We start from the raw sequence: 12,027 nt of genomic DNA, 5'->3' as shown, positions 1-12,027 counted from the left end.
TAAAGAAAAGAAAAAAAATGGTTCAAGATTTTTCATTCATCTTGAAATAAATAAAAGGTTTTTAATTTTTTCAAATTTGGTGCAAATTTGAAATAAAAGAGAAAGTGGAAAAAAAGAAAAAAAAGGTGAAAAAGAATTGTAGCAAAGAAAATGTTTTTTGCATTTTAGATGTAGAGGAAAGGAAATGAATGGTTTAAGATTTTTCGTCATCTTGAAATAAACAAAAAACTTCAATTTTTTCAAAATTGGTGTAAAATTGAAATGAAGAGAAAGTGAAAAGGAACTGTACGAAAGAAAACGATTTTTATGTTTTAATTGCTTCCATCCATCTTTAATTTAGAAAAACCTCATAAAAAATTTTTAAAAAAATCCTTATTAAATGATTTTGTTGATGAATCACAAAACTTTATATCACTTCCTAATAATTTCGTAAAAAAATTTATTAGAAAAATGTTCTCTATTGTGTGTAGGGGCTTTAGGAGATTACTATAATATTTTTTTAATATGACGTATAATAATTTTTTTTTCAATATACTGTGTAATAATTTTTTTTAACATGATGTGTAATAATTTTTTTTAACATAATGTGTAATAATTTTTTTTAGTATAACGTGTAACAACATTTTGAATATAATGTGTAACAATGACATTTTTTCAATATGCCATGTAATAATTTTTTTTCAATATGATGTGTAATAATTTTTTTTCAATATAGTGTGTAATAATTTTTTTTTCAACATGATGTATAATAATTTTTTTATTAATGACATGTAATAATTTTTTTTCTAACATGACAAAAGTAACAACATTTTGAACATGACACGTAATAAGAGTATTTTTTTCAATATTACATATAATAATTTTTTTTTCAACATGATTTGTAACAAGAATAATTTTATTTAAAATCTTTTTTTAAAATTAAAAACAGTTAAAATTATGTAAAAAGTTATTTTAAAAAGCACTTTACTTATGATGGTTAAAAAAAATTATTATTTTATTAGTTTATTTTTTTTCTAAACCCAAACAAAAAAAAACAGAAAAAAAATGCCACATGGCAATCAATTGGATACTTTAATATAATGGTATTACTTATTATAAATGGAAAACATGAAAAACAAATGCACCATGGCCCATTCCATTCTCACGTTGGGGACCAACCTCTTTCTTCGACGGAAAAGGGGAAAACAAGCTTGAACCTAACTGGAGTTCTGTCTACATGAGTTGAGACGAAGGAAACATTCTTTGCACGCCAGCTTTAATCCATTTCCGCCACGTGTAATATTACCGGGACAGGCCCGTATGCCTAGCTGTTGTTGCCGGTCAAAAAACTCACCGAGGCCCAAATATGATCCAGGTTCATTCCCTCGTCTTCGTCTGCCACCCAGTCACAAAGGGATGCGTTTATAATAACAATCTCTCCATTCCTGTCTAGTTTGTACATACGTTTCCATTGTGCAAGGTTCAGGGACTCAATTGAAAAAAAGGAAACACTTTTATTTTTTTTTTCAAATTTTTTCTATGGAAAGCTATGCTTGTGCTTCACCATCGAATCAACCAAGGCTTCGTTATTTCCGTTGTAATTGCTTTAGAAACTGTTGCCGCTGTTTCTGTTGCTTTTACACCTACCATTGAAGGGCTGTAAGCTCTTCCCCACCTGAAAAAGTTTCCCCAAACACTTCAATTTTTGTAAAATTCCCCTTTTTTAGGGTTTAAATGGATTTATCTCACGCTCAATCGGCTCTGTCTCTGGGTTTTACTAAAACTTCCATTGCAGACGATTCGATTTCGCTTCAAATAGACACCAGCTTTCGCTGCTCATCGAACCATGTCCGGCGCGTTCCGTTACAATTCCTCGAAGGAAAAGACGACGGTGCCCCTCGGTTCCAGAACGGCAAGCACATAAATCACATCAAGGAAGATGAAGAAATTAGGATTTTAGGGCAATCCATGTGCGTGAAAAGACATAGGGATTCCCAATCTGTTTCCAACCTTTGTAAACGGTTAGCTACCGAGCCCAGTCTGGACCAAAGACGAGCCGCGGTCCGGTCATGGGGAAACCAACGGCTCGAAGAGGCGGATCCGGAATTGAGTGAAATCATGAACAAGGAAAAGCAAAGACAATTCTTTGGAATTGAGCTTATTGCTTCCGAAAACTTCGTGTGCCGAGCTGTGATGGAAGCTTTGGGAAGCCATTTAACGAACAAATACTCCGAAGGAATGCCTGGAGCAAGGTACTACACGGGCAATCATTTTATTGATCAAATCGAAACCCTATGTCACGAGCGTGCATTGGCAGCTTTTAGTCTTGATTCCGAGAAATGGGGAGTCAATGTACAGCCATATTCATGTACTTCCGCGAATTTCGCTGTTTATACTGGACTTTTGTTGCCAGGTGATAGGATCATGGGGTTGGATTCACCATCCGGAGGGCATATGAGTCATGGATGGTATATGCCGGGTGGGAAGAAAGTATCTGCTGCTTCCATATTTTTTGAGAGTTTTCCTTATAAGGTGAATCCGCAAACAGGGTATATTGATTATGATAAGCTTGAGGAGAAGGCACTTGATTATCGGCCTAAGATACTTATTTGTGGTGGGAGTTCATATCCTAGGGAGTGGGACTATGCTAGGTTTAGGCAGATTGCGGATAGATGTGGAGCAGTATTGATGTGTGATATGGCTCATATTAGTGGTCTCGTGGCTGCTAAGGTTTGGACTTGATTTGTTTTGATTAGTTATTGGCTTGACGTTTTGATTCTAATATAAAGATTTTGTGCCCTGAGTTGAGGTTTCTGGCATTTTTTGCCAGGTTTATTTGGTTTCTTGCAATTCATTTGGATAGTAATAGGCCTGTGTGAAATTACATATGTAATCTATAAAAGTATACGGTGCTTTGAGAACACTTAGATTAACTTACTAGTAGCATGCTGTTGGCATACTGTTTGTTTGCCAAAAATGCATGCAATTCACACACCACAACCTTCAATGCTATGCAACTGAACTCAACCGAAAAGATATACTCACATTTACATTTAAGAAAGGAAGAAAAAATAACTTCACTTACCCTTTAGAGAGAAAACTTAAGCTTTATTTTGTGAAAAGCAAATCATGTCAGTCTGTGAATTTGTATGTGCAAGCAGCATTTGTAACTTATCCTGAACTGGCTATTTAGTTGAGCTCAGGTAAAATTTGTCTATGTAGTTTTGTGAGATAGACTGATTTATCATTTAATGATTATGAACTGACTTTGTAAGCTATAAATGGATCATCTAAGATTTTCATTTTTACCTTCTCCTTAACAACTTTGAGTTGATAGACTTGGTAATATGTCACCTAAAGCACATGATCCTTTGAGTTTATACACATATAAATGCACATACACCTCATCCTTTGTTCTTGTTAGTGAGGGAAATGGGTGCTTCTTTTCTTTTTTTCTTCTCTCCTTTTGGTTGGTTGAGTCTACTTATTTCAGAGAAAAGGTGATTTTTTGGAGACTGCTAGTTATAGAATTTATATTTTGATTGTTATTGGGCTAGTGATCATATGATTTTTATAGTTAGTGTCCAGTTGGCTTTATGCTGAATTCATTTAGGGTGCTCTGCTTGTTTTGCTGTTACTAGCTCATCCTTGATACTTACAAAATTCAAAGGTATAGACTGTTGATTTTCGACAAGGTGTTTTCCACCGTGGTGCTTGAGGGAACAACACTTCTCAAATGTAAATGTTAGTGTTATATGGGTACAAAATAACAGGAAGGATTGTGTGTATTTCAAGCTTGAAAATAGTAGAATCGTATGTTGAGGTTTTGGATTGTACTGAATACTGCACCACCACCCCCTCCCCCCTTAAAAAAAAAAAAAAAATCCTTCTATGATGCTGCATCCCTTGAAAGAAAAATACTAGCCTTGACATGTAATGTCTCTTCAGGTTGATCTCTCTTTCCATATTTGCCTTCTTATGTAAGGCATTATGTGTTTTTGTTTCCCCTACCAGCATGCTCACTATTGTCCATTGCAGGAATGTGCCAGTCCATTTGACTACTGTGATATTGTTACTTCAACAACTCACAAAAGTCTGCGGGGCCCAAGGGGTGGTATAATCTTTTACAGGAGGGGTGCAAAATCAAGAAAACAAGGCATGTCTCTTAGTAATGGTGATTGTGGTTGTCAGTATGATTTCGAGGAAAAGATCAACTTTGCTGTTTTTCCATCATTACAAGGGGGACCTCATAATAATCATATTGCCGCTCTTGCCATAGCCTTAAAGCATGTGGCTACACCAGAGTACAAAGCATATATGCAACAGGTGAAGAAAAACGCTCAGGCTTTAGCATCTGCTCTTGTAAGAAGAAAATGCAAATTGGTTACCGGGGGCACCGACAACCATCTGTTGCTCTGGGATCTCACTACTCTAGGTTTAACAGGTATTCTAATCTTGTCCGCTCAATATCACAAACCTGGTGTATTTACATAGTTAGGCAATATGTGCTAAGTGCTGACATCTTGAATTTGTTTTTTGTTGAAATTATGTTATTCCTTTCTGTGATTTAGTTTGATTATGTTAACATTGCTGTTGTCCATCACCTGTGACCAATTTTCACCCAAAACTTTTTAATGGCTTTTTTCACTTTCTTTTCTCCTTTTTGCTAGTCAGCCTCTATTTCTGTTTTGAAGCAAACTTTGTTTTCTTGTTGGACAATGTGGCATTGATTCTTGAACCCCTTGTGAGGATCAACTTGCCGTTTAATTTATAATAAAATTTACCAGTCTTATTCAAGGCGATGTTTTAAATAGAGATACCTTATGCCAAGGTGTTTAATTCCATGTAAAGACTACAAATAAGTAATTCTTTCGAATAAAATATAGCATTAAAGATTATAAAGGCATAATATCTTGTAGAAATATTTAACCGTAACAAAAATTGTGTCGTGAAAATAGAAGTTGGTAGTTGAGTTTAGAGGCTGTCAAACTTTCTTGAGAATCAAACGAAAATTGAGCTAATTGCTTGTAGACCACATTTGATTCAAGTGTTTCTTCTTTCTATTTCTCACAAGTCCATGCTTTCCACAATAAATCATTATTATTTTGAAAACTGGCATTTGTTTTAAGCTCTAAGGCAATTTGAGGTTGCCTTGATACAGGACACACCTCAATGCGTCATATGCCATAGCAATACTTATTAGAACAGAGGGTAGAGGTTCTGTGTTCTTGTTTTATCGTTCCTACATTTTTCATATTTTTTTCCAATGATATTCCATGTGCATTAAGTATCTTAAAACAAATTTATATTCAAAGTAGCATCCTAGCCATGTTTTCCTGAGCTAGTAAAAATTTATGTTCCATATTTGTCAATGTGTTTGTGGTGTTTAACAAGATTGATTTGGTTCTAATAGTTTATTACTATAGTGAGCCCATATATGTGCCATTATCAATATGCAGAGTGCATTCTCCTTTGTATTAATGCAGATGCTTTCCTGCTCTCTTTCCCTCACTAATAACTCCTTCTTATTCTGTTTCCCAGGTAAATGCTATGAGAAAGTTTGCGAGATGTGCCACATCACTCTCAATAAAACTGCTATATTTGGTGATAATGGTGCTATTTGTCCTGGAGGAGTGAGAATTGGTAAGCAGTATTCTTGTTTTTGCAATTGGAGAAATTTCTCCTGACTTTTTCGCAGCTTCATGTATGGTTTTTTTTTTTTTTGAAAAGACAGCTTCATATATGGTCTCATTATATCATGCTTTAGTTTTGTTCTGCATGTACATTATCTATGTTTGTTGCCAGATTTTTGTTACAGAGTCATTGAAATGAGGCATATGGTAATATTTTGTGCTGGACTTTCTAGTATCAGTTCTTTAAGTGCAATAATATGTTATTTTTACCCCTTTAATGTATTTAGAAATGACTAATTCATGTGGTAGTTAGGGTGTTTATTACATTTACTATGGGTAGTTGAGGTTACAAAGGTGCTAAAGGAGCGCATATTGTGCTTCTGGTTTGTGCTTCTTGCCAGCTAACTGGCAATGGGTATATTGAGGCCTCAAAACATTGTTGAGAATCACATGAATCATTAATTTTTCTTTGATGTAGTGACTCAATTATTGATGTGGTTTCCTGCTTTATAAAACGTTAAAATTAGCATAATTAAAATAACAACAGGTTCCTACTGTATTAAAACAGATGTATTATATTTTATTTCAACCACTATATTTTGAATTCGGTTCATTTATAGTGGTTCACTGACTAATACTCTTTATGTTTTTATTGTCGCCAAAGTGCTGGCTTACAGTATGTTGTTCCATTCATCTTAGTTTTCCTAATTTTATTTTTTTCTCTCAGGTTCTCCTGCTATGACGTCAAGAGGTTGTTTAGAGTCCGATTTTGAGACAATGGCTGACTTTCTTTATAGAGCAGCTCAGATTGCCAGTGCTGTGCAGAGGGACCATGGAAAATTGCAGAAAGAGTTTCTCAAGGGTCTTCACAATAATAAAGATATTGTTGATCTTCGGAATCGGGTTGAGGCATTTGCTGCTCAGTTTGCAATGCCAGGATTTGATACTTGAAGATTTATAAAGATGGCATGCATGCTACTTGGAATCATTTTCTTGCTTCTCTGGCATACTATCACATTTGCTTTTGGTAATCCGTTCTGTTTTGCCCATCCACATTTTCTTAATGAACTCATGTAAATTACAGAAAATAGGTCAACATTTTTGGATATGTTTCCAAAATTTAACAGAAATCACATTGCATTGTCTGAACCAGCTGTGTTTTTAACTTTTGTAATTTTTGTGAAATGTCATACAGAGCCATTTCTTTTAAAATAGGACGTGTAATATTTATGATGCAAGCATATTTTATGAAGTTCACTCTTGCTAGCTCCCCTGTTTGGTGTGCTTTTGGTGACAGAGAAAGTCAGTGAGGCAGTGAAAGTGTATAGCTCCTTATGGCAAGAACCTTAGCAAGAGATGCGACCATATTTATAATGTGGATTGTCAGGGTTATATGCAGCCTACTGAACTGGTTGACAATAGCACTGTTAAGTTACTGCTGATTGTTCCGGATAATTGAAACAAGGCAAACAACCACTTTAAGTATCCCTGTTGATTTTGATGTTTTTAAAATATATCACACTACTTTTTTCCTGCATACCATGACATTGTCTCTGCATTTGCTTGCTATGGCTCCTATAGCTCTTGGGATCTTAATCATTTTTGTTTTGTTTTGTTTTTGGTTTTCGGTTATTGGCTAATTTTAGTAAGCGGTGTAAAGAGGAAACAAAAGCTGAAAACTTTTCTTTAAAACCAATAAAGAAGAACATAATTTGGGGTGATAATGTGGGGCTTGGCGTGTTGTTGAACGGGTAATCATCCTGCTCAGTCCGTATAGCCCATAGCACAGTTGGAAGAATAATTTTTCTGCTGCTGCCGAAACCTGGTGCTAGCTTTTATTTTATTCACTACTTGATTTTGTTTTGTCTGTGCTCCCACCCATTATTTTATGCGCCCTTTTTTCTTTGTTTATTTATTCAGCCTCCTCGCATGGAACCCTTGAAGGGAGGCAAGGCATGAATTTCCGGCAGGGACAAAAAGCATGAGATACGGTTACAAGTGAGAAAGTGACCCCCCCATATTTTCTTTAGTTTACAATACCACAGACCCCCAAAAAGAGGGAGAAAATAAAAGAGAAAGAATAAAAACAACTTGGAGGGAGAGAGAGACTAAGAAGGGACATGTCAGGAAGAAGGGATGTGCTTCGAAACTTTCATCATCAACTCCATTGCTGTCAAAGTTGAACCGAATCAGACAAAAGCTTCCTACGAGCAAAGAAGCTGCTGCTTTTGAAATTAAAGCTACCCAGGAATCTCAGAGTCCTCCCTACAGCTCTAAGTCCGCCCTTTTTCATCATTTTTTCACAGCTAGAATGATTAGTCATTTACTATAACAACTTTGAGAGGACCTCTTTGGACCACCGGATCAAGAGGAAGCTACTTTCAATGTAATTAAAATAAATAATTTACCTACTATATATATATATTTATTTAATTTAACCACAATTCATTCAGGATTTGACTCTGATATTCTCCCCGGTCTCTTAAAACCAAAAATAAAAATAAAAACGAAAACGCAAGAAGCTTCTAGCCCTTTTTCTCCCATGTAACTTGTAAGAAAGATAAAAACATCAGAGAGCAAGTAGGAGGCTGGTTTGCCCTGCATGAAAATTAGTCCTAACCTTCTTTTCTTGTTCCCTTTTTTGACTTGACTGTTTATAGTTTAAGATTGTTCAAGCCCAGAATTTACTCTGCTTTGTCGTCCCCCTCCCCTGCATATTTTTTATATCTGGTTTTGGGAAAAGCAGCTACTACTATCTCCACAGTAGAAACAACAAATGCTTCAAAGATTAAAAAAATAATAAAGAAAATTTTTTAATAGAAGAAAAAAAGGAAAATTAGAAGGAAGGGAAAGGGTTAAAAGGTACAACAACCCCCAACAACTGATTCCTCTACCTAGTATTTTTTTTTTTCAACCATCCTAATCTCTCTCTTTTCTCTCTCTACCTATGACTGCAAAAGTCCAAAAGCTTCTTCCTCCCTTCAACAATCTCATCAAAGAAATCATCAAGTTGGCCAACAATATTCTCAGCACCAGATCTTAACACCCCAAAACACCCCTTCAAATTCTCCACTCTTTCCCTTATCCCCACTTCTGTTTCGCACTCCACCGCCCCTCCTTGTCCACACCACCTCTCCAGTTCCCCTCTCAGCTCTTCCATCGCCAACTTTGATCTCCTAAACTCGTAAAGCAATATCCCTGGCCTCCCATTGATCTGGTTGATCTCTGCCGCCACTCTTTGCTGCAGTCTTGCTGTTGAGATCATGAAAGCTGATCCGAAAAACAGACACCCTTCGTATCCTCCTCTTAGGAAACTTGATTCCGGCCAGCAATAAACCAGCCCGTATAGCAAGATCATTAAAAGCAATGAGCTGACATTCCTCATTGCATATAAAACTCCTCGGAAACCGTTGAATCCATTCAGCTTTGATTCGATAGAAACCTTCTCGTCAAACCTTAATGAAAGTGGTTGGATTCTTGTTTCCATCAACGCCCTGTTCTCTTCTTCCAATCCCACAGCTTCTCTACGGCACCCTGAAATTGCCCGGACGACCTGTTTTCAATAGTGAAAAGAAAATATCAGATCATGAATTCAGTGCTTTAAAATTGGAAAAAAAAAAGGGTGGGGCTCAACTTGGATAGTAAAGTTGTATGCTTTGGGAATTTAATGACCTGTCTGGAGAGCTGAGGACTAAGATGGCGATGATTATCAAGAGAAGAAGTGATATTAAATCCTGCAGAGTAATAGTTTTCCATGCCAGAGATGCCTGATTTAAGGACATGACAAGCCTCCCAAAGTTTGGAACTTTCATCCATGTATTCGTCAAGCCACTTATCACCAACAGGAAGATGGAGTTTTTGGACAAGGAGGAGTAGCTGGGAATGGAAGGATCGGAGAAGAGAAAGAACCCTTTGTAGGAATTGGATTGACATGAAGTTATTAGAGAGATAAACGCGTTCAAGATCATCTATGCCACGAGTGAGAAAGGTGTAGAATCCATTGACTGAGCTGGTGGAAGATGGATCCATTGTAAAAAAAAAAAAACAAGGGGGGTGGGAGTTTTAAGAGTGAGAGTAAGGGGAGGAGAAAAGTTTATAAAGTGAAGGGATATTTGAATGAAGAGGAAAGAGGCGTAAGGTAATAGGCAGGAGGAAGGAGGAAGGAGGAAGGATGAAGGAGGAGGGGGTGGAAAAGAAATGGAATGGAAGGGTGGGAATATCTCAGAAGCTCAGGTTTCTAAGGTTGAAAAGGATTGTTGGGAGCAATGATGGGTGTTTCCTATAGAGGGGAAAGGATGATTGGTAATATGCCATTTTCATTGTTTAATGGGCAGAAAGGAAGAGAAAGGAAAAAATAAAATAGAATAAAATAATTAAATGGAAATTTGAGGAGTTGAGAAATATATTAAAAGTGGAGAAAAAAATAAATTTACAAAAAGGAAAAGAGAACGAGAGAGAAGGAAAAAAACTGAGGGAGAGAAAGAAAAGTTTGGGCTAATGACCCTTAAAGACATGAAATTGTTTTGATGAACTTGCTTCCAATTTCTTCCTTTTCTTTTCCAGTTTGTTTTCTCCCCCAGAATCTCCAGCTCTGTAAAGTTTATATATTTATAATTCAGAGAGAAGAGAGAAGAGAGAAGAGGGCAAGTGGGTATTTTGTACTATAGAAGTAAATAAGTTTATTGGGCATTGTTCTATGATGATACACTGCTGAGTTTATTGGGTTATAAAAAGTTTGACTCATTGACTGAGATTCAGCTGCTTCTCTAATTCTTTCCTTGTGTTTTTCTTAGCTTCTTCCCATTTTAGAATTCAGATGTTTGAACTCAGTGCTTCGTTTGGCTGCTTCCCACCTCTTTTCTTCCTCGAGCAACTGACTTTGGTCCTTCACTTCACCCTCCATTCTATTGAAATTTGTGGGTTTTATTTTTCCTAGATATATATATATAATTCCCTTTGTTTTCTTTGATTTTTTCAAAACAAGGGTGGGAATTGAAATGATGAGGTTCTTTGCATTTGTGTCTTGCTTAACCCCTCTACTATGCAAAATCAGTCTTTTTAGGCCAATTTTTATGTTTATTCCTATCACTTTTTTGTTTCCCCATTTCTTCAAGGAATATATCTAAAAACTCATGACCTAATCAACACCGTTGCTTTCACCAGCTTTAGGAACCATCAACCGGCCGATCCTAAATGAGAGGGATTTTGTCCATTTGCTTACTTAGATTATCATTTTTAATATACAATGTTTCTGGACCCAAATTTGTTACATTTGACTAAACAAGTTGCCAATGATTAATTGTTCCTACTTGTTAATCAAAAACAATCGAATGTTTAAGGGGAGGATATATACATATATATATATATATATATATATATATATTTTTTTTTTTTTTTCCCCTTTATTCCCTTACCATAATTTTCTTAAGAAACAAACATAAAAAAAGGGGGGGAAGGGGGGGCGTGGGGGGTTTAATTTTCTTTAACATTGAATGTTCCTTTTCTAGATGGGGGACCAGAAATCTTAGCTATATTGGGTTATGCTTCAAATAATAGTATGAAAATGGGGTTGAGAAGGGTGCTCGTGGGTTTTTGGAGAATGGGACATGTTAAGAGGATGTTGGTCTTTTGAGATTTTCATTGGAAAGTGAAGAAGAAGAAGAAGCCAAGGAACTTTGTTTAAGGGGCATTGATTCAAACGCCCCGGCCCTCCATTATCTTTGATCTAGGACCATGAGCACACCCTTTAATTATGGAGTATAAAATAAGATTGCCTCCCCTCTCCTTCTATCTAATTGGATTTTATTATTATTATTCTTTAAAATAATGCTAATACAAATTAGAACTTTAATTTGTATTAATCTTTTGGAAGTTAAGGTACATACATAAGATGATCATAGGATTTATATTTATTTAATACAAATTTGACCTGGGAAAAAAATGGAAATATCTAACATAATATTATTTGCAAGAGAAGGAAATTAATACTTGGGATTGTTTTTATATGTAAATGGATAAGCATCTGCACAAATGCAAATATGATTCGGGCTTACAAGTAGAAGCTCTTTCACATGTGAATGCCATTAAAACTGTATTTGGATCCCAGCTCAAAATTATGATCACACTTGCCAATTTTGCAAAGGAAACAAAGGCATCTTCTCAGAATCCAAGCCCTGCTGAGTAAATTAGGGAAGCTCGGGATTTAGTTTCTGGATGGGGAGGTTGGTGGTGGGTGACAACTTACTTGCTTCCTCTTCCACACTAAACCAAGGACTTCCAAGTAAAATATAGAATCCAGTGTGACCCAAAAACAAAATCATCCATACAATTTTTAAAGTTTGTTGTGCACCTGTCTATTTAATTAATTATAGTTTAATGGATATGTTTTACATTACATTAATTTTATGATCGAAAT

General features: G+C 35.8%; 2 protein-coding genes across 2 annotated transcripts; one reads left to right on the top strand and one right to left on the bottom strand.

Annotated features, from left to right (window-relative positions):
- Positions 1-1,154: 1,154 nt before the first annotated feature.
- On the top strand, positions 1,155-6,824 carry LOC18592240 (serine hydroxymethyltransferase 7). The gene is made up of 4 exons (XM_007018846.3): positions 1,155-2,709; positions 4,018-4,423; positions 5,521-5,622; positions 6,340-6,824. The coding sequence occupies exons 1-4, from the start codon at positions 1,714-1,716 to the stop codon at positions 6,561-6,563; spliced, it is 1,728 nt and encodes a 575-aa protein (XP_007018908.2). The 5' UTR covers positions 1,155-1,713; the 3' UTR covers positions 6,564-6,824.
- A 1,576-nt stretch (positions 6,825-8,400) lies between these two features.
- Positions 8,401-10,273, bottom strand: LOC18592239 (BPS1-like protein). Its single transcript, XM_007018845.3, has 2 exons — positions 9,285-10,273; positions 8,401-9,165 (listed from the first exon to the last, which is right to left on the bottom strand). The coding sequence occupies exons 1-2, from the start codon at positions 9,639-9,641 to the stop codon at positions 8,554-8,556; spliced, it is 969 nt and encodes a 322-aa protein (XP_007018907.1). The 5' UTR covers positions 9,642-10,273; the 3' UTR covers positions 8,401-8,553.
- Between the last annotated feature and the right edge of the window lie 1,754 nt (positions 10,274-12,027).

This window comes from Theobroma cacao, chromosome 8 (assembly GCF_053813885.1).
Source record: "Theobroma cacao isolate CCN51 chromosome 8, ASM5381388v1, whole genome shotgun sequence".
Taxonomy (NCBI): Eukaryota; Viridiplantae; Streptophyta; class Magnoliopsida; order Malvales; family Malvaceae; genus Theobroma; species Theobroma cacao.
This window is presented reverse-complemented; position numbering and strand designations above follow the sequence as displayed.